General features: G+C 44.7%; 1 protein-coding gene across 1 annotated transcript in view; it reads left to right on the forward strand.

The window, feature by feature from the left end:
• The window catches only part of PXDC1 (PX domain containing 1), a 47,741-nt gene extending 27,757 nt beyond the window's left edge, over positions 1-19,984 (forward strand). Inside the window, exons 2-5 of the mRNA XM_084850430.1 lie at positions 776-867; positions 3,927-4,044; positions 8,901-9,012; positions 16,216-19,984. Coding sequence (XP_084706556.1) covers positions 776-867; positions 3,927-4,044; positions 8,901-9,012; positions 16,216-16,333 — 440 coding nt within the window. The 3' untranslated portion in view covers positions 16,334-19,984. The remainder of the gene's footprint in view (positions 1-775; positions 868-3,926; positions 4,045-8,900; positions 9,013-16,215) is intronic.
• The last annotated feature ends 536 nt before the right edge of the window (positions 19,985-20,520 follow it).

Raw genomic sequence — 20,520 nt, forward strand, 5'->3', positions numbered from 1 at the left:
GTTGCAGGGAGCATCACTTTATGTAGTAAAATCAACCAATCATCAACAAAAACATAAAAAAACAGTAATACTTCAAGCAAGGCATATCCATTTGATATATATCCCATGAAATGTTTTAAATTAAACCTCCTTCAAGAGTGATTGTCATTGACAGGTTTCCCAAGAGAGGGCTACCCCTAGGACCAGAGTTATGACCAAGGTGGCTCCTGATGGAAACCTAGAGACAGATAATCTTTAAGATCAGCCAAGGGCACTCTCTTAACATCAATTTGTGCTGTGTTTAGACCACAAGGGGACACAAAGGCCTTCTCAGTGGTTGCCTTGCAGTTCTAGAACTGCATGGACATTCTACAAAGCTAATGTGTGGGCTTATTTTACAAGCCCTTTAAAGGCATTTTTACACATGAGGTCTTCTAAGCCTCTGTTTCGTAAGTAAAGAACCATTCTGGCCAATGATTTTGAATTCACATTACAAATCAGCTTGAGGCAGGAGCAGCTTTAAGACCTACTGTAACATCTTTTTTCTGTTTGGGCTGTAATTTGAAGAAATGGGGGCAGACTGAGATAACTGGGCAAGGGCTGAAGATTGGTCTTTTAATACATTTGAACTGGATTTCTTTCTTTTTTCTTTTTTCAACTCTGTCTAATCCATTCTTACCCTCTTTGGAGTCCTCAGGAGAGGTTCAGCATTAAATGTATATTCAAATGTATATAACGGAAGAAAATAAAAAGCAGAAGCCAGTATAAGATGCTAGTTGTTCTTCTTTGTTTCCAGGGCTAATCACAATTAAAGAGTCTCACGACATAGAAGCCAGGCTGAACGAAGTAGAGAAGCTTCTCAAGAATATTATAAATATGCCTTGGAAGGTAAGTAGATCAGATGTTAACTAGCAGGAGTGAGGCACGGGTGCAGAAGTTCCAAGGCTCTCCCTCATGTAGTCTTTAGAATACTACTGTGAGACGTGGACATTATGTCATTGAATCATTAAGCACATTATTTGTGTGTTACAGGCACAGTCTGGCCAAAGCTGAGCACTGTCGGTCCCCATTGTGCTCTTCCACTGGGCTACAGCCCCTCCCATTTTTTTGGGCAGGCAAGGTTCAGATGGGAAGACTTGATGACTAGAAAAGGTGACTCTTGCCAGATCTGTTGATGATTTCTGGTAGTCAACAATAAAGCACCTCACTGATCTTTAAAAGGTAGAGAAATTGCCGCGACTCAGGGCTTCTCCACATGGGGCTTATATTGTGTGATCAAAATAGGTTACTCATGGAAGTTTGCGGGTCCTTTACACATCATTGTCAACCTCCAGGGCCCCTCCCGTGGTTTATGACTTTTAGCTCGCCTTTGTAAAGCACGAGGAAAGTCCAATTTTTGCCTAGGAAACGCTGTGAAGCACTTTACTTGCTGGGTGTACTTCTGTAATGGCACTATAACAGCAGCACCATCTAGTGGCCATAAAATGAAACATAAGGAACTTTCCGAGAAATAAAAACAGCAATGGCAGCCTGTGTAAAGGAGTCGATATTAATCCCACAGATAATCTGGAAGCAGAAGCCGTGGTAAGGATGCAGGATTTTAACCGCACATGGTGAAGCCCTCAATGATTTTTAGTGGGCAGTAAACTTCTCCCACTGTTCTGATTGTGACTTTCGCCACTGAGAGGAGGTGACGGCCTAAGCAAGATGAAAACAGATAGGCCTAATTCTCTGGAGCTGACTGGGTGCTGAGGCGTCAGGAACCTGGACAAAGACTGCGATGCTGAGTCAAAGTTCACTAGGCTCAGGACCACAGTTAGGAATCTAGCAGCTGAGAGGAGCAAATTGTCTCAGCACTGAGCTGGAGCAACTGCCAGAAATTTATAGTCTGGGACTGGTAGTCAAGGCTAAAGCCCCGTCCCCTGAGTGCTGCATCTAGCCAATTAAATGGCCAGGGCCTGTTAAAGCAACTGTTGGCTTCTTCTGACGAGCAGGGTTTCAAGTTGCAGGGATATCTCTGAGGGAAGCTCTTCAGGTCTTTCCTGATCCTCTAAGGAGTCTGAGGTCCAGTCACTGAAGTGTGGTGCAGAGGTGCCATCAGAGGGCTCTGGTGCCAGCAGATCCACTCGGGAAGGATCAGGGAATGAATCCATCTCCTCCTTGGAGCTACTGTTGCACAAGGTCTTCAGATCCAAGGATTCGGGTTTAGGGCCATGTCACCCACACATTATGAGCTCCTCCATTTATTTCAGTGTGCATTCCTTCGTACATTTGGATTGGCTCCCTCCACTGAAATAAACAGGGAAGGACACACAAATCTCTTGACTGGGGCAACTGGCTCTAACACTACAATCCTGTGCACACATATTTGGGAGTAAGTCCCATTGAGACCAGTGGTACTTACATCTGAGTAAGGAGGCCAAGATTCACGTGACATGCCCATGTTTCTTTCCCATGATAATGTAAAATAAATACGGGCACCAATTGACAACTTGATCCTCCGCAGAGTTAAGCGCACCTAAATCCATTACGGTTGATACGACTGAAGATTCAGAGATACAGGTGGAGTTTTTTTGATAGCGGTTATAATGTGAACATTCAGTGTGAGAGTGTTCCCCCCCCCCCCTTTTAGAAAGCACTAAGAGAAACACAAAAACAGTTGTTGGTGGTGGGGTGGTCATGGGAGTTGTGATATGTTTCACTCTTCTCAAAAAGATTTGACCCAGTAAAAGAAAGGCAGGAGTGGCAGGGTGTATTCACGTGATTTATGGTTCATGCAGGATGCGTCTTAAGTCATAAACATTTGCACCATGCTATCTGCCTGAATTGCAAGCGCAGCGATGCAGTTTGTGATTATGTGACTGTCAATAAGCCTCACCCTAAGCATTTATTTGCTACAAGAGCAAGTCTTACAAATGGGTCCTGTAGTATCAGGACCCAACCAGACACAATGGCAGCATTTTTGTGTGTTTAAATCTGGAACTGTGCCGGTCACATAGAAAAGTGCCTTCCACTGAGTCACACCATTGGTCCATCCACCCAGTACTGTCAACCCTGACGGGCAGTGGCTCCCCAGGGTTTCAGGCATGAAACTCATTGGTCCATCCACCTAGTCAACCCTGACTGGTAGTGGCTCCCCAGGGTTTCAGGCATGAAACTCATTGGTCCATCCACCTAGTCAACCCTGACTGGTAGTGGCTCCCCAGGGTTTCAGGCATGAAACTCATTGGTCCATCCACCTAGTCAACCCTGACTGGTAGTGGCTCCCCAGGGTTTCAGGCATGAAACTCATTGGTCCATCCACCCTGTCAACCCTGACGGGTAGTGGCTCCCCAGGGTTTCAGGCAGGAATTCCTCCAACCCTTTCTGGAGATGCTGGGAATTGAACCTGGGACCTTCTGCACGCAAAGCAGGTGCTCTAGCACTGAGCTGTGGCCCTAGTCGCTCCAGAAAGACTGGAGTGGGGTGGGTGGATCTGATTTACCAGCGAAAGGGAAGCATAGGCAAGGCGTGCAGAATTGCAGCCACCCACAGCTTACTTCCCTGTGGCTTGCTTCCCAACATACTTCTCTTTTCAGCTGAACTCCGATACTGGGAGTGTGCTCAAGCTGGGTAAAAAGCCTTTTTTGGGCAGAGGTGCAGCAAGGAGGTAAGTGGCAGGCACAGGACTGATCCAGTGCCCTTCACCTGTGAGCTTCTTGTGCTGTTAAAATCAGACCTCACTCCCCGTCTTTCTATGTGATTGGGCCGATTCTGTGTTTATAAACACACTGAACTCCTGCTATTGGGTCTGAGACTTCCAGGCCCAACCTTAGACCCCCTACTTCCATAAGTAAATGGTTAGGATAAGATGCGTCTAGCTTGGTCCTGAAAATTAAGTCTTAGATGAGTTTTCCCTGCTGATCCACTCCGTAATTATAATTCTCTATTTGATCCCTTTTCTCCAGTACTCTAGATCTGAAGTTGTCCTCACCTTTTTCGAAAGATCTCCTTTAGATCAGGTGTTAAAAAATGACAATGTCCATAAAATTCAATCAAGCTTTCAAAGTCCAGTCAAGATATCAGGTAAGATTTATCAACTTGCTACAACACAAGCCACGATAGTTATTATTATTGTTTCCTGCTGTCCCGTTCCTCACCTGTATGGCGCAAAAGAGAGTTGCTTTCATCCTGTCCTCTTCATTTCCTAAGGCTAAGGGTTTCATTTCCAAAAATGAGAATCACTGCCTTGTTTCCCACTCTCCTCTAATTTGCTTTGAAGCTGAATACTGTCAGAGGCATGGCAGTTGGCTAGATGGACTTCAGTAGGAATTAGATCAGCTGGTTAAGGATTGCCATCAAGTGTTCTGGGCTGATGTTAGAGAAAACAATAGGTGATCAGGACAGTCATATAGAGAACTGAAGATATGTTGGGGTGACGAGGCAACAATCCCTTCCGCCTCTATCAGATGCTTCTGAATTTAGTTAGGTGCTGCTGAATGTCTATATCGGGGGTGGCGAACCTTTTTCCTGCTGAGGGCCGCATTTACTTGGGGGTATTGTGTCAGAGGCTGCATGCCAGCAGTGGGTAGTGCCAGAGCCACACACACATGCACAAACACACCACCCCCATCCATCCATCCATTCACACACACCAATGGAAATGGCAGGCACTCAGGCCCAGATCAGGACTGTGGCACAGGGAGCAGGGGACTTTAACCCATTGCCCCCACTGTGGTCCCAGTCTGGTGTGGGGTGGAGCCCTGAACCTCCAATTTGCATTGTCAGAAAAGGGTTGCATCTGGATCCTTCAGTGACAATGCAAATTGCAGGTTATCTGTCATCTCCTCCCCCCCCCCCCCCCCCGGAATCATGCTCCCAGCACCTGCAGTTAGCTGCTTTTCCCTGCTTGCCGGGGAGGAAGAGAAACCGCTGCCTCTGCAGAGAGCATAGAAGCCAAGGAGTGGGGGTGAGGAGGAGAGGCCCAGGGGCTGGATGGGAATCCTCCAAGGGCCGCATTTGAACTCTGTCAGGATTGTCTCATACATTTGCAGACAGGCAACCTGACATAGTTCTCAAGGCTTTTAAAGAATTCCCCTGAGGAAGGCCCCAAACAATGTATTGGGCTGAAATGTATTGGGCTTCTTAAAGAACAAGCTATTTTTCCAGCATCTTGAGACTAGGGATGTTGGAGGAATCTATCTGGGGGCTAGAAATCACCAGGCTTTCAGCAGCTCACCCCCCTGGACTTTGGCTCGCCTCCCTGCAAGCTGGCCTGACTCGATAGCATCATGTCGGGACAGCTTGCAGATTTCCCTTTTTCTTTTCCTTTCCTTTTCCATATAGAGCTGGGACTGGGAGCTGGGGGAGAAACATGGTGGGAGCTGGGAAACCCAGTGGGGGATCGGGTTGCTGGAAGAACGGAGGGTTGGGAGATGTGGTGGGAGGAGACTCGGGTGGGTGGGAGAAGCGGCGGGGGTGGGTGGGAGGGAGATGTGGGGAGAGACACCTCAGGTTGTTCAGAGTCGTGGCGGAGTGTGGGTTGGGAGAGTTGTAGTGAGGAGAGTAGACACGGCAAGGACAGCAATGTGGGGGTGGGCAGATTCCTGAAGTCCAGGAATTTTTCAAGTTTTTTATATTTTTTTGTAAATAGCTATTTCTGCAAATTACACCTACAGTTTACACAAATTACGCAAATGGCAGCTGCAATTTGCGCAATTTGCTTTTTATGACCCCCCCCGAAAAACAACCCCCTCCCCAATTTCAGGAATAAACCCCTCGCTTGGCTCACAAAGGCAAGCTGAGTCTGGGGCATCACAGGAATCCATGGGGCCCCAAAAGGACCAGATTTACCCATGACAGACATCCCTACTTGAGACTAGTTGGCTCTTTTTGGATCTATTTTGGATGCTTTCCGGTTTTCTCATACCTTTTGCTAGAATAGATGGCGTTAAAGTTGTCCGCTAAGCTAGCATTTAACCTTGGGAGAGAAAAGCTGTAGTCTCGAGGACAGGAGGAGAAAAGGAGAAAATAGCATTGTGTTCACATTTCACATTGGGTCTGCTACAGCTTTGTTGGCAACTTGTATCGTCAAAAGGGGAACATATTTTGTGTTCACTAAAGAAAAACCTGTTCCCAAAACAGTCCCTCTCCAGACTGAAGAGGAAGAAAGAAAAGGGGGAAAAATCAAGCCTACCAGATGGAAACAAGTTTGAGCCTTGAGTTTAATTGTGCAGTGCAATCTTTTGTTGCTGAAGATGAGTCATACTTTAAGTGCACTTCCTGGTAGGGGAGAAGGAGGCAACAGAGACGGGACTGATAAAAGATTAACAATGAAAATGTTTTACCAAACTCAGAATGAACAAAAGGAAATTACTCTCTTGCTCAAGTGTTATGTCTGAATGAAAATAAGGAGAATATATTGAAAACCATAAATACAAGAAGATTTAGTTGTATCTTGCATAGTCGGGTTAGTTTGACATGGTTCACAGATCAAAGGTTCTGGCTTTCAAAGGCTCTACCTAATTAGATAAAATCTCTCATTATTTTTGTACAAAACTCTGGCACGTAAGATACAAGAGTCTTACATTTTTCTTTGTCTCCACTCTCCCCCCCGCCCCGAAAATCTGTTACTGAAATCTATCATTGCTTGGCAAAATTCTGTTCAAGGAAACAGAGCTTTAGCCTCCCACACTAATTTTCAAGCTCTGTCTTAACTGTTTCTATCATAGTGTCCTGGTTCACATGATCAAATCAGCCCACTGCCATTTTGAATATGCAAACATGGTGTGTAAACCGGCCCATTATGATGGAACCATTAGGAATCATAAGCAGTGTTGATTCCAGATTTTTGAGGGCCCTTGGGCAAGGCACCTTGATGGGCCCCCTCCCTCCATGAGTGTACCGTCTCACTGCCATTCTCTTTTTTTTATCATGAAATTTTATTTTATTTTGAAACAAGGTTAACAAACTAAAGGCAAGAAAAAGAAGAACGTGCATAATAATCACAATCACGAAAAAAACAAAGGAATTCGCTAATTGTAAATCTAAGTAGGAGCTCAATTTCTAATGAAAGTAAAAAATGCAACATATGTAAGGAGCGTGTGCAGGTGTAGCCATTTTGTGTGTTTGTGCATAGTCATCAGAAAAAATACAGGCAACTGTATTTTGTTGGAACTTTATCAAAGGTTTGAGGTACCTTAGCATAGGAAATGAATGGAAACCATGGTGTCATAATATCGTTCTTCAATATCACCAGCTGCTACTGCTCCTCATCCTCTTTCTTGTCCTTGCTACCACTTGCTTGCTTGCCAGGCAGAGAGCCAGCGAGTAAGTAGGCCGTGGCATCTGCTGCTCCTCCTCACCACCACCACCATTGTCTGGGCTAGAGCAAGAGGCAGGGGAACAAGCGGACTGCAGTGGTGGTGAGGAGGAGGAGCAAGATCCAAGGGCTCTTGTCAGTCACCCCCTGCTGGGATCTGGGCCCTCAGCAAGTGCCCAGCCATACCTGCCCTTGACGCTGCCCCTGATCGTAAGTCATAGAATCACAGAATCATAGAGTTGGAAGGGGCCTTGTAGACCATCTAGTCCAGGAGTGAGCAACTTCCAGGGGTCAGGGCTCTACATTGTCCCCGCAGCACCCCTGCCCTGCTACCACTGAATTTGCCACCAGACTTTGGTGGCACAGCGGTGACAGGAAAAAAAGCTTCAAAATAGCCCCAACTTTAAAGGGGAAAACTTGCAGTTTGCCGCCGAAATTCAGCAGCAAACTGCAGCTTACACAAAAAGGGGGTATTTGCTTTACAATAGGGACTATTTTGAAGCTTTCAGCCCACCACTGCTGCTTGAATCACCAAATTTCAGTGGTGCAGTGGCAGTAGGGGGCTGTGAAAAAGGCCAGTGGGGGGCCACACGTGTCCCACCTCTGATCTAGTCCACCCCCATGCTCAATTCAGGAAATCCAGAGCCTGAGCATCACCAGCAGATGGCTATCCAGACTGTACTTGAAGACCTCCAGCAAGAATCCAGCACCTCTCTAGGGAATTGGTTCCATTGTCAAACTGCTCTTACAGTCAAAAATTTATCCTAACATTCAACTGCAATTTACTGTCCTGTAACATTAAGCCTGTTAGATCTAGACTTGCTTTTGGCCCTCTTTTATCCGACAGCCCTTCGGGTATTTAAAGAGTGCTTTTGTGTCCCCCCTTAGTCTTCTCCTCTCCAGGTTACACTGTTCCTTCAGTCTTTCCTTATAGGACTGGTTTTCCACACTCCTAGGGTGGCCATGTGTCCAACGTTACAGAGGGGAGTCCTCTGTTTGTCAGATTTAAACCATAGGAAGGTGGTGGCGGTGGTGGTTTGAAGAGTTGTTTTAGGTCAGTGTGACTCATAGGTAGCCTAGGACTGTTTTGCAGTCATTTTGAACCCCGGTAAACAGTTACACAAGGTATCAAAAAGTCATGATACAGGAAAATTGCTGTGAGACTTGATTTAGAGGTGGCTGTAGACTTCAACTGTGGTGAGGAAAATAATTGGCTCCCCACTCCCCACCCCTGTCTTTCTTTGGCAGTTCATCCAAGGATGTTTACATCACTGATGTGCTGCAGTCAGTGACTGTATCAAGGAAATGATAGAAATGACCACATGATTCTATTCCTTTAAAGTGAATTGGAATTTGCCAGTTCTTTCAAAAGAAACTATTTATTTATTTATTTTATTACATTTTATCCAACAGATGACCCACAATTTTTCTATAGCTAAGCCCTATACCATAAAGTAGAAATGCTTAAAGAAAACATATCTATGTGCTCGTTTTGAAATAAAATCTTTCTCCTTTCACTCAAGGTATTTGAATTGTTGTAATCTCATTTCTTGGATAGGGCTGCATTTCTTTCCACCTTTCTGGACTTATTTTTGATGTTTTTCCTTTCCTTCTTCCATAGAAATTATGCGATCTAATGGATTTTGTTTAGCCAATACTGAAACAATAGTTATTGATCACAGTATACCAAATGGAAAAGAAAAGCACTTGGATGTCGATTCAGCAGAACATTTGTAAGTATATGTGATCTTTGAATGTCCAGACCCATCTGTATCTTGCTGAGTGTGATCAAGGAACAAAATGTTAGGAACTAGTTTGGGAGGAGGAAGATGATGTAGTGCCTCTTCCCCATGCCCCTTCCTAAATGGGATCTCACTTTGGAGTGAGAGATTGGGGGGGGGAATGTGTTCCCCATATTAACAAGGTTGGTACATTGTGGGGGAAGAGTGGAGTGGAGGTAGAAGTTTGGGATCGAACTTTGGGGTGGGAGATGACAGGGAGAGGGCAATGTGTTTTCCATACTACTTGGGGGAATATATAGGTATGGAGGAGGAGTTAAGTGAGGATAGAAATTTGGGAGGGGAAGGATCAAAGTAGAGGAAGGAAGGACAAGTGGTGAGAGGGGACAGCCAGTGCCAAGGAATGAAGGGGAATGGCCAGAGCTGTACATTCCTCTCACAACACCACTCCCCCATGAAATTCCATTCGTCTTTCCTTAATTAAATATAATTTGAACAGCCGTCCCAGTGACAGTGCTCTGAGACACCTATATTTCTATCTTTTCCCTCTGTAACATGATGAAATTATGCATCGAAGAATTAGAATTTATTTGGATGTTTATAAGAGGCAAACATTTAAGAACTATCAGTCACTTTCACTTCTGAACCGCCCTGTATACGATATCATACAAAATGGAGACTCATGGGTCTCACCGTTTCCCATTATAATGTATGGCAGAGAGCCATCACATATCTAATGTATCACTCCAGTGCAGGAGCAATCAAGTAGCCTTTCAAAACCTGGTGATGAATAGCAAACTCGCCTCCTTGCAGTAATGCATCCTCATTTCTTGAACACTTATTTTCTTTGAATTTATTTCTAGGTTGTGTACTCGCCCTCTGTTGCTCTGGAATGCATATTGCACCTGTTTGTTTGTTTGTTTTTTAAATGGATGAATGGGGTTGTTCCTCCCCACCCCTACAACAAGACTACCAGGCATAGGGAGCAGGCACTGCATTACTAATCTGAAACAAAGCAAATGCTAAAAACTATTTTATTTTTATTTTGCCTGCAAATATTTTTCTTTCTACTGCAGACATTGTGATAATGATAGGACTTTGTGCCAGGAGTTGAGTTTATATATAGCAACCAGATCAAACTATTAAATACAGATAATAAATTAAATACATTAATAGAGAGATACAGATAGACAAATACATTAATACAGCTAGAAATATACAAATTAGAAAGAAATGTACAAATATACAAATTAGATAGAAATATGCAAATATGCAGATACAAATACAAATACAGATAGACAGATACATTAATAGACAAATACAGAGAATACATTAAATACATTAATAGACAGCTATGTTGACAGTCAGATTTTCATTGTAGAAGATGCCTGGGAAATTCTATTGTGGCAGGTGATTGATGAGTCTCTCAAATAACTTTTAATTAGCTACAGGTAATAGTATCTTCAAGAATTCAAATATTTGCAGCACAAAAGATGAATTCTTCATCGGTTGAGACAGGAGACAAGGGGAGGAAGGGGAAACAATACTAAAACAAAACAAAAAAAGCATGGCAATAAAATGGATCAACCATTGGTTTGTAATGTCATGTGGCTCGGGCCAATGGTTCCAGTCTCCTGATCCTTGCACATAGCAGTGGGCTGTGCTCATGCAGCTGTGTACAAGGATCTCCATGCACCCACCCCTTAACTTGAACCATCTGCTTTTCAGTAGAGATCTTCTGACACTCATGTGACCACATTCCACACAACAAAATTATCCACTAGTATCCCAGCTCATATGAATTAATTCTGTTGACAGGAATAGAAGCCACACCCTGGCTAAGTTTCAGCATGGGTGTGAAGGGGGCAAACCTGCTTGTCTGGATAGAATTTTCAGACTTGCAAGCTGATTGGGGCGTTTGTGTTTTAATTTTGATTAAATAGGAAGCAGAAAAGCATTCCCCACCACATCCGCCAGAAGGAGGTGCTTCTAATTCAGTAGGTGGCGCTCTTTCCTCTCTGAGACTTTCTGTGTATGGAACAACATTGGATTGTTTCCTTCCGGAAGTTTTAGTTGCTGCAGTTATATTAGTTTTGAAATCATCCAGCTGTACCATATAGTATTTATAGGTCAGTCCCTTTTCAGATAATTATTTAGGTCATGTCTAGAAAATACCAGAGTGAACCTTCACCCTCAAAATAAGCATATCTTAAATTGCAAGTACCATGAAACAGGTGGTGGTAAATGTCAAAACAAGAGCAAGGCAGAGAATGCAAACACATTTCATTCCTGTTTAGCTAAAATGTAAACCTCACTTGTCCATGACTGTAATGAGGGCCTAGATTCCACAGCCACTGAACACAAGGTCAGGTTCTCTGTGGCATTATGTATTTGTAAAATGTTTAGTCCCCCTTTCTATAAAAATGCCCAACGCTGTCTTCGCCAATACTGCAGTGTCATGGGGAATAAGTCACGTAGGGGCACCACCACAGGCCTAAAGCACAACTGGATGTGCCATATCATGGAACCCAGCTCATGAAGCGTGTGTGGTGGTGTCTCCATGTGTCCTACTTTACAGAGTATAGTCTTCTGTTTGAAGGTCTGTCAGAGGACAGGCCTCTATTTAACATTGTCCTGTATTTGAAGGGCTGTCCAGTCCAAGTCTGGTTTAAAGATAAAGAACATAAGAAACCGTAAGAAGGGAGAGCAAGGATCCTGAAGGTTCCCACAAATAATTAGCATATAGACAGCACACTGAGCAGGCACACAGTCACCTGGCTACAGTCTTCCCCACTATGATGAGATGTATTGTATTTTTCTTTAAATTATAGTAACTATTTATAAATTTGCATCTATATGTATAATAATCTATACATATAATATATGCTTACATATAATATAGATATCTGTATACATACATATATCTATACATATAATAATCTATACATATAATATAATTGCATATACAATTTTTGTGCAACCCAGTGTCCTCTTTTGTCCTCTCTTTTTTGGCAACACAAGTCCTCTTTTTTCACAGTGTGTAACTAGTCACCGTAAGTAGTGTGGCCAATATTAACCTGGGCATTTGGTGGCGTTCTCACATGATCCGTTCAGAACAAGTAAACTGCAATCCAAGCTGCCACATGACTCAACAGGCACTGTGGTTGGGTTGAGTTTGCTCTGAAAATGAAGGCCACTTTATATAATACATGGAAGGAATGAGCATAGCTACAAGCCAACTTGCGACTCAACTTGTACTATTTACCACCCCCTCAACAAGCCACTTTGAACCAGTATGCAGTGAAGACGTTGAGTTATAAGCTAATTTGTGGCCAGGCACATGCTTCATCAGAGCCTCTCAACATTCCTCTGCACCACCACATTAATGCTGGTCGTGTGAACTGTCACTAGGTGTTCTCACAGACAGTAGTAAACTGCACTGGGTAAAGAATTAAAATGGAAGAAACAGGAGGCATTTAAAATATTTTTTTGTTTACTTGCGGCAAAACCCGTAGCCAAAGCAATGGCATCGTCTTCATTTTCAGAACCTAAGAAAAGAGTGGACTTCATTCTGTGCTGCCCAGTATGTGCTGAGCACAGAGGCCTTTGGAGCAGCTACCACAGGCTTTTAGGGTAAAATAGGAAGGTTCTGGGATTCAGTTAGGACTCGTTGCCCAAGTGGTTTCTAGCTGTACTCCTTCCTTCATCCCTCACCCAAGTAAAATGAAGCGGTTTGACTAATAGACATGACTTGCCATGGCGACCTTGCTTTCAATCAGAGTGAAAGGCATCTTTGTGATTTGTTGATTGTGGAAAGACATGCAAAATTATGCTCTGTGCACATTTTGCATGTAGACTGAAACCTAATAGACTCGCTGTAACCAAACGGTGTGACTTGGGCACAATCCACATATGAAATTTCTTGTGGTGTATGTTAAATTCCTGGTAGAGCTTCAAGCTTTTTCATTTAATTGATCCAAATAGCATATCAGTTAATTCAAAACATAGTTTCTTCTTGAGCAAAAGAATATGGAGACCAAACAAAGAACGCCTTTGTTCTTTGGAGTTTAAGCCAGAGGTCCAGGTTCAAATGCAACGCTAAACAAACCAGGGATGGAGCATCCCTAGCTTGTTTAGCTGCTCCTGCTGGCAGTGGGAACAGCCAGGCAGTGTGCATGAGCACACTGGCTCATTCCCAAAAAGCCAGGCTTTAAATAAACCCTGGGTTGTTGTGATGTGGGAACCAGGCCTGTGTGTCTCAGGCATATCTGCTCCTTGACTGGCTTTCAGCACCATCAATATTGTTGTGAATAAACTGGTGTGCTGAAGCTCATGGCTTTAGAGCACTGTGATTAGGAGAATAAAAACATGTCTTATCCAGTTTACTTGCCATAGAAATCACTGGCTGAACTTACAAAACTGAGACTGAGCAGATTACGTATTGAATATGTGTGTAGTGCAACCGCACCCGGCTACTGAGCATCCAGGTTTTCTTTGAGGAAATAATAGATTAATCTTACACCCTGGTGTGGCAATCCCTTTTCTGTATTTCAGCTTACCTCTGTTGAGATAGTTTGTGTGTAAACATTGGCTGTGAGCAAGTCCACAGCTAACTCATTATGCATGCCACAGCGATGTCTGCAAAAATGGCAACCACAGGTCACGTTCTTCCCCTTCCTTCATAACATATTGGGATATTTACACCAGGGGCAGGCAACCTGGTGCCCTTATGGGCCTACAACTCCCATAAGTCTCAACTTGCCGTGCCAGTGGCCAGGGATTATGGGAGTTGTAGTTCAAAACATCTTGAAGGCAACAGTTTGCCTCCCCCTGCTTTACACCATGACATGACATCTGTGTTTCCCTGTCCCCTCTCCGTATGACTGATGGTGGGTGGGGAAACTCACAGCATGGTGATGTCACATCTTGGGTAAGTCTTTCTAAATGTTTTGTGGGAGAGGAAGAGAACTTGACATGGCTGTCATTCTGGCCTAAGGAACATTTTTCAGGACAGTGACAAAGAAGGTGTGGGGGGCACATTTTTTCCAAAATGTTCCTTCCCATTATGGTCCAAGTGGTCCTGCCCTGATCTTGACAAGGAGCCCACAGGGGATGATGGGGCAAGGCAGCAAGGAAAGTGAGCAGCCTGCCCCACAAAATCTAAGAGGCTTTTATGCTTCCAGGGCCAGATCGCCCCTCCCAGCCTCTGCCCCTTCCTTGATGAGTGCAGGGCCTGTGGCTTGGAGCTTAGCTCTTCCTCTTCCTCCTTTTTTTCTGCCAATTCCCTCCAGGCACCTTGCCAGTTTGACATGGGAACACAGGTCCCTGGCATGGAGGTGGGCAGTTCCTTTGGTGTGGGGGTGGGGAGGCGGTACTTGCATCCAGGGTACAAAGGTCCCCACTCAGGGGTCCCTGGCTCAAGAGCCCCCGATTCGATGGCCTTCAGCTCTGGCTCGGGCCTGGTCACAATGCTGGGGCCTGGACTGGCCTCTGTAGCCCTGCCTCCGATGCCACTGGTCTGATGGACCCGGCTGATCCCTCCTTGTCCAAGTCAGAACCCAGGCTGCTGCTGCTACTCAGGACAGAGGTCTTGTCAGGTCCACTGGAAGAGCCAGAGCAGGCAGAAATCAAGGTTCAGGGCAGCAAAAAAATAAAAAATAAAAATCAGTGGGGATAGAAGCAGGTTTGTCATCCAGGTTGGCTGAGCAGATGGTCAGGTTCCAAAAGCAGTGGGGACATCTGTACAGCTGCTCTAGCAAGAAGCTGCTAGACAGAGGGCATTTCTACACCAGCCTAAGATCCTGCATTTAAAATGGGGCTTTCTGCTTCCATTTTAAATGCAGGATCATGACGACTCCCTTTTTCACCCGCTTCCTTTTCCCCCTCCTCTTTCCCACTCCTTCTCTCTGTATCTGAGTCTTCCATTACCTTTAATTGATCTTGCTCCTCTTCTTGCTGCTTTTCCTCTTTTCACGGAGGGAACTTAAGCAGAACACAGTGAGGTAATTTAATAGCTCATTATCTGCAATCTATTTAAAAACAGAACAAAGGGCATTTAGTGCAGGAGACCCCTTGGAAGTTCACGGCATCATCTAAAGAGCCTGCAAACTTCCGTGAAGGAGCAATCTCAATCGGAGGATAAAAGCTCTGTGTGAAGAAAGCCAGAGAAACAACCAGACAGAGAAACCAACTCTGAAACAACACTTACAAAAGGCCAACCAGTCCCATGTCAGCTCCCCAGATCTCTTGGCCTGGCTTGGCTGATGAGCTGTAGTACATACCCCTCTGGCCATTATCTGGATGGTGCTGCAACACAGCAAGTGTGTGTGTGTGTGTGTGAGAGAGAGAGAGAGAGAGAGAGAGAGAGAATTGGTGCATACTCTAGAGGCTGAAAAAAGATGTAGCTGCTGTACACACATTTAAAGTTCTGCAACACAATATTAAATATTGTGCAAATATGTTATATGCAAATATTAAACCAGTAGCTCCCACTGCCTAAGAGCTACCTTGGTGGTGTAGGTAGTAAGACGCTGGGGCCCAAAATCCCTGGTACCTTATAGTAGCCTTCTCCGACCCGCTGCCCTCCAGATGTGTTAAGAGTCTTTCTACAAGAGGCTTTTATTGTGCGCTTGTGATTCCTCTCTCATGATAGTTTGCAGGTGCTTTACATGATGTTGTCATCCTCCAGGGGCTCTCCCATTCTTTGTAACCATTATAGTGTGTAGGGGGTCCTAACAAGGAGTATCTGGTATTTCCCTGAATGATGCATGAAACCCTGGTGTATTTGCACAATTCTGCTATACCACAGCAGCACCTAGTGGTTGCGTAATGGAACACATAGAAAGGCAGAGAAAGAAAACCCCTGGGAAAAAAGTGTAAAGGACCCGATCTTAATCCCACAAGGAATCCAGAAGCAGAAGCCTCGGTAAAGTGGCGGGTTAAAAGCCTCTTGTAGAAAAGCCCTTAGACTGCAACTCTCATTGTTCCCAGCTGTCATGGAAATTGTGCAGCATGGCCATGTACACCCAACACATCTGGGGGGCGCCAGGTTGGGGAAGGCTGCCTTATACCAAAAGACTTTTCTGCCTCTTCCCAAGAGTTTCATTTCTTGTCTACTTGGTATGTTCCGTTCCTTTTTCTGTACTGTAGCACGCACAAGAATGAATGCTCTTAATGATTTGCTTCATCCCCTTCTAGGTTTGAAAATGTTAGCGAGTTTACCCCTGAGCTCGAGGAGAGCAATGACCCAGCTGCTTACGTCACCAACTTGTCATACTACCACTTGGTCCCATTTGAAACGGATATTTTGGACTAAGGCTATAGGAACGAATAGACCACGGCCCACATCAGGTGGGCACCTTGACGTGAGACTCTCACTGCCCCGTTGCTTTGCATTTGTGAGACATGCTCTAGACATGTCATACCAGGCCGAAAAGGGCTGGCTGCAAAAGTACATCTTGAAGCCTATAGCAGAGGCTTGGATCTTCAGTATGGCTCCTGAAAGGAGGCAGCTCTCTTAACAGACAAAGAGACTTTCATTTTGCCAAAAGGAATGGAGCGACGGCATTCCGGGCTAGAGAGGCCCAAGGAAATCTACCATGCAGCAACAGCAGAAGCGCCGACAAAACATTGCTGATACAAAAATCAGTGGCACCAGTTCTTACTGATATACAGGGAAACTTGCGAAGACCATCCACATTTCTCCTCCATCAAGCCATCATGATATTTTTAACCATTTGCATTGAATTGAAAAGCCGTCTGTGTTCCGACACCAGTTTGGTTTTTCCATCGTTCCTCAGAGTGACAGCATATAACAAATGCCATGGTCATTTGTTCATTGAGAGATACCAGAGTAACTGATGCCTTACGTCATGTGTGCCTAATAGGAAATAAGCACATAAATGGACTGCTTAATTTAACTTATCAGCCTGGGGTTTTATTTAATCATCTAAAGGCCTGTCTTTCTCACTTGAAATAATAATAATAATAATAATTAATAGTAATAATAGTAAAAGCAGAGGAAACAAGCAAATTACATGGGGGGGGCATAATTTTTAAGTACTTTGAATTTCTGAGGGTTCTGCTAGAAATGTCATGATTTTTTTTTCCTCCTCAACCAGGAAATGTTTGCAGTACTCAGTATTACAGTGTTTACACTAGAGAGTTACATACCTTCATATCATTTAACTCACTTAGGGACTGGAACAAGTGATTTTTTGCCACAAAGAAGTTGCTCAAAATGGCCTTCCCGCGATGAATGACCCCACATCCCTTCCCCTGTTGTAATACATAGAACTACACTAAAAACCTAATCCTATGCCTGTTTAGACAGAATGGCTGGCTGGAGAATGCAGGGTTGTAAGACTTTTTTCGGTCTAAACAGGCATAGGATTGGGCCCTAAGGAACACAAAGAGTGGGGACTCACAGTGTGATGGTGCAGATCCATGTACTAAGGTAGATCTACACATTATGACCAGGGCAGGAATCAAGCGCTAGGGAAAGGTGGTTTCCAGAGGCGACCCAGTGGCAGCTGCCACATGTGCTCTAGTTCTAAGGTAAATCCAATTTTTCATAAGGGTTTCATAGCAGCACAACATCAATACTAGTACAGCAGGGAATAAGGAGAGGGTGCCTGCTTACTAATTTGGAATGTGGCAGAATTCCCTTCACAGCCCATTGTTCATATTTCTCCTTTACTCAGAAATAAGCTTCAAACATACTCATGTGCTCATATAATGCTATATTCTATCACGGGTCCCCACCGCAGGGCCTGCAGGTGTCATGGCACCCGCAGGGATCTCCAGTGGCACCCGCAAAGCTCTCCACTCCCTGCCCCCTTCCAAAATGTGTTTTTATTTTTAAAAAACTTGAAAAAATGTTAGGGTGCCAGGTTCTCCTCCCTGTTCCTGAACCTGCTGCTGACCAGCTGTTCAGTGGGCCGGAAGAGGAGGAAAGAGTTGCTTCCTGGCTCCACCCAGTTTTCTTCTGCCCACACAGGTTTTTCCCCTTTGCTCTCTCTCTGTCACTCCACTCCTGGCCTCTAGCCTTGCTATTTTTCCCCATCCCTTTCCTCACTATTTCTCTCCCTTCCTAGCCCCTAACCATGCTCTTTCTCTCCCACTCACCCCTTTACCTTGCTTTTCTCTCCACTCCCAACCTCTAGCCTCACTATTTCTCTTCCCCCACACCTCTACCTCACTGTTTGTTCCCCTCCCAGCCTCTAGCCTCACTCTTTCTCCTGTTTGCCTTGCTATTTCCCCCTCCCTCCCAGCCTCTAGCCTTGCTATTTCTCTCACCCCCACCTCTTTTGACTAGCCAGGGCCTCCCAGCAGCTGTTATGTGACTAGCCAGACCCTCCATGGGAGCCATTTTGTGGTGGTGCCCACAGCAGTTCCTCAAATTCCCAAACGTGCCCACGAGTCCAAAAAGGTTCTATCATGTTCCTTTACCCTACCCCAGCTCCTAAAGAAAGTGCTCCAGATATTTTGGACTACAACTCCCAGAATTCCTGACCCCATTGTCCATGCTAGGGCTGATGGGAAGTGAAGTCCAAAACATCTGGAGGGCCCCAGGTTGGGGAAGACTAAAGTAGAGGCTTGCATAGTGTGGCTTCTTTCATCAGCACAGTGCAGTGACTAGAAGGAGCTACACCTAGTGAACTTCCATGCCCAGCTGTTAAGGGTACAAGAGCACCCTTAAAAGTCCATGTTACCTGGCTCTTAGCTCAAAGGTGGACAACTTGGGGCCCTCCATATGTTGCCGGACTGCAAATCTGTCACCATTGGTTATGCTGGCTAGGGGCTGATGAGAGTTGCAGTCCAACAACATTTCAAGTGGCCTCTGGCTAGGAGAAGAGAATGAGTAGCTTTTGCACTCCATGAAGAAAGTGGGACAGAGAGAAGATCCTAGGCCTGAGGCAGGAAGCATGATATGGATGAGGAGGGAGAACTGGTTCTGCTGGGATAGTAGTCTGATGAGCAAACTCAGATAACATGAAGCTCTTGAGGTGACAGCAGAGGCAGGCCTTAACCCCTTTGAAGTACTGAGTGGTGCTGGGTTAACCTTGATTTTGGCTCCAGCTCGTGGGATAACAAAGCACTTAGTGTCATGGTTTGCTCACCACACTTTGTGACTGAGCTGTTTACTAAAGGCACATCTCACCAGGAGAGGGCTGACCTCAGGCTTGTGGATCTATGTTTTTTTTTACTAGAATCCCTGGAGCCAGATGCAAAATGGTGGCTTAAGAATATAAGGAGAGCCATGCTGGATCACACCCAAGGGTCCATCTCATCCAGCATTCCTTTCACACAGGGAGCAGAGCTGATTATCTGCTACACCCCATTAGCCATAGATTGGGATGACATTATGCATAAATATCTGAGTGACTTACAGATCAGGGATTCTAATAGTTGAAAGTTAGACCTCCAAACAATATTGCTAAACATTTGGGAACTGGAGCCCTTGCTGATCTACTGCAAATCACCAGACATCTACCAGTAAATCTCGGCCTACCTTCTGCCCACTCCTGATCTACACTATAGACCTCAACTGGGTTAATGGTCATTCCCTCGCCCAAAGGAACTCTGTGAACAGAGCTGGGGATCTTGAACTACAGTTCCCAGGGGAGGGGGAATGGCAGTTAAACTCACATAAAACTGATACAAGTTTATAGCGTAGATATGCCTGTCTTAGATAGTGTAATTGCCAGAATTTATGTATAGGGATGGGGTACGGGGGGAGAGAATACATTCCAAGTTATATGTTCTGGTTTCCCCCTACTCATCTTTGAAGAATATGGTGCATCTCCCCTTTCTCCTGTGAACCTTTTCAGTATTCTTTTGTATAATACTTGTAAAACAAAATTTGATATTGTAAATAGTAATAAATTATTGAGAATCTGAACTCTTTTACAAGATATGTTTCCGGTATATTTTAATGAAATAAAACATTACTTGTCTTAAGTGTAACAGCAGCCTTTAGCATGATTTAATAATAACAACAATTTACTCACTTGAAGCTGCCTTATGCCGAGTCATTGGTTTAACTAGCCCAGCCTTTCCCAATCTTGGCTCCCCAGATGATGTTGGACTACAGCTCCCATCTCCCCATCCAGCATGATGGGAGTTGTAGTCTGACAACATCAGGGGACCCAATGTTGAGACAGGCTGGTTTAGTCCAATACATTTTACACTGATTGGCAGCAGTTCTCCATGGACTCAGGAAGAGCTCTTTCCCAGCCTTGCTATGTGAAGGCCTGAGATATAGGTTAGGCTGAGACATAGCCCACATTCACCCAGTAAGCCCCATGGCTGAGCAGGGATTTGTACCTGGGTCTCTAAGGTCTTAATCTACCACCATGTTTTTGTTTTGGTGGAACAGACATCTAAAAACCATCCTTGAGAAGCCAGAGCATCCACTTTCCCAAATTACATTGGGAAATGTGCTGCATTGTGGTTTCATTTTTGCCGCTCTGTCACTGCTGCAGATGTAATTAATACCCG

This window comes from Heloderma suspectum, chromosome 4 (assembly GCF_057233095.1).
Source record: "Heloderma suspectum isolate Gila_16-S chromosome 4, 16-S_ref, whole genome shotgun sequence".
NCBI classification, from domain to species: domain Eukaryota; kingdom Metazoa; phylum Chordata; class Lepidosauria; order Squamata; family Helodermatidae; genus Heloderma; species Heloderma suspectum.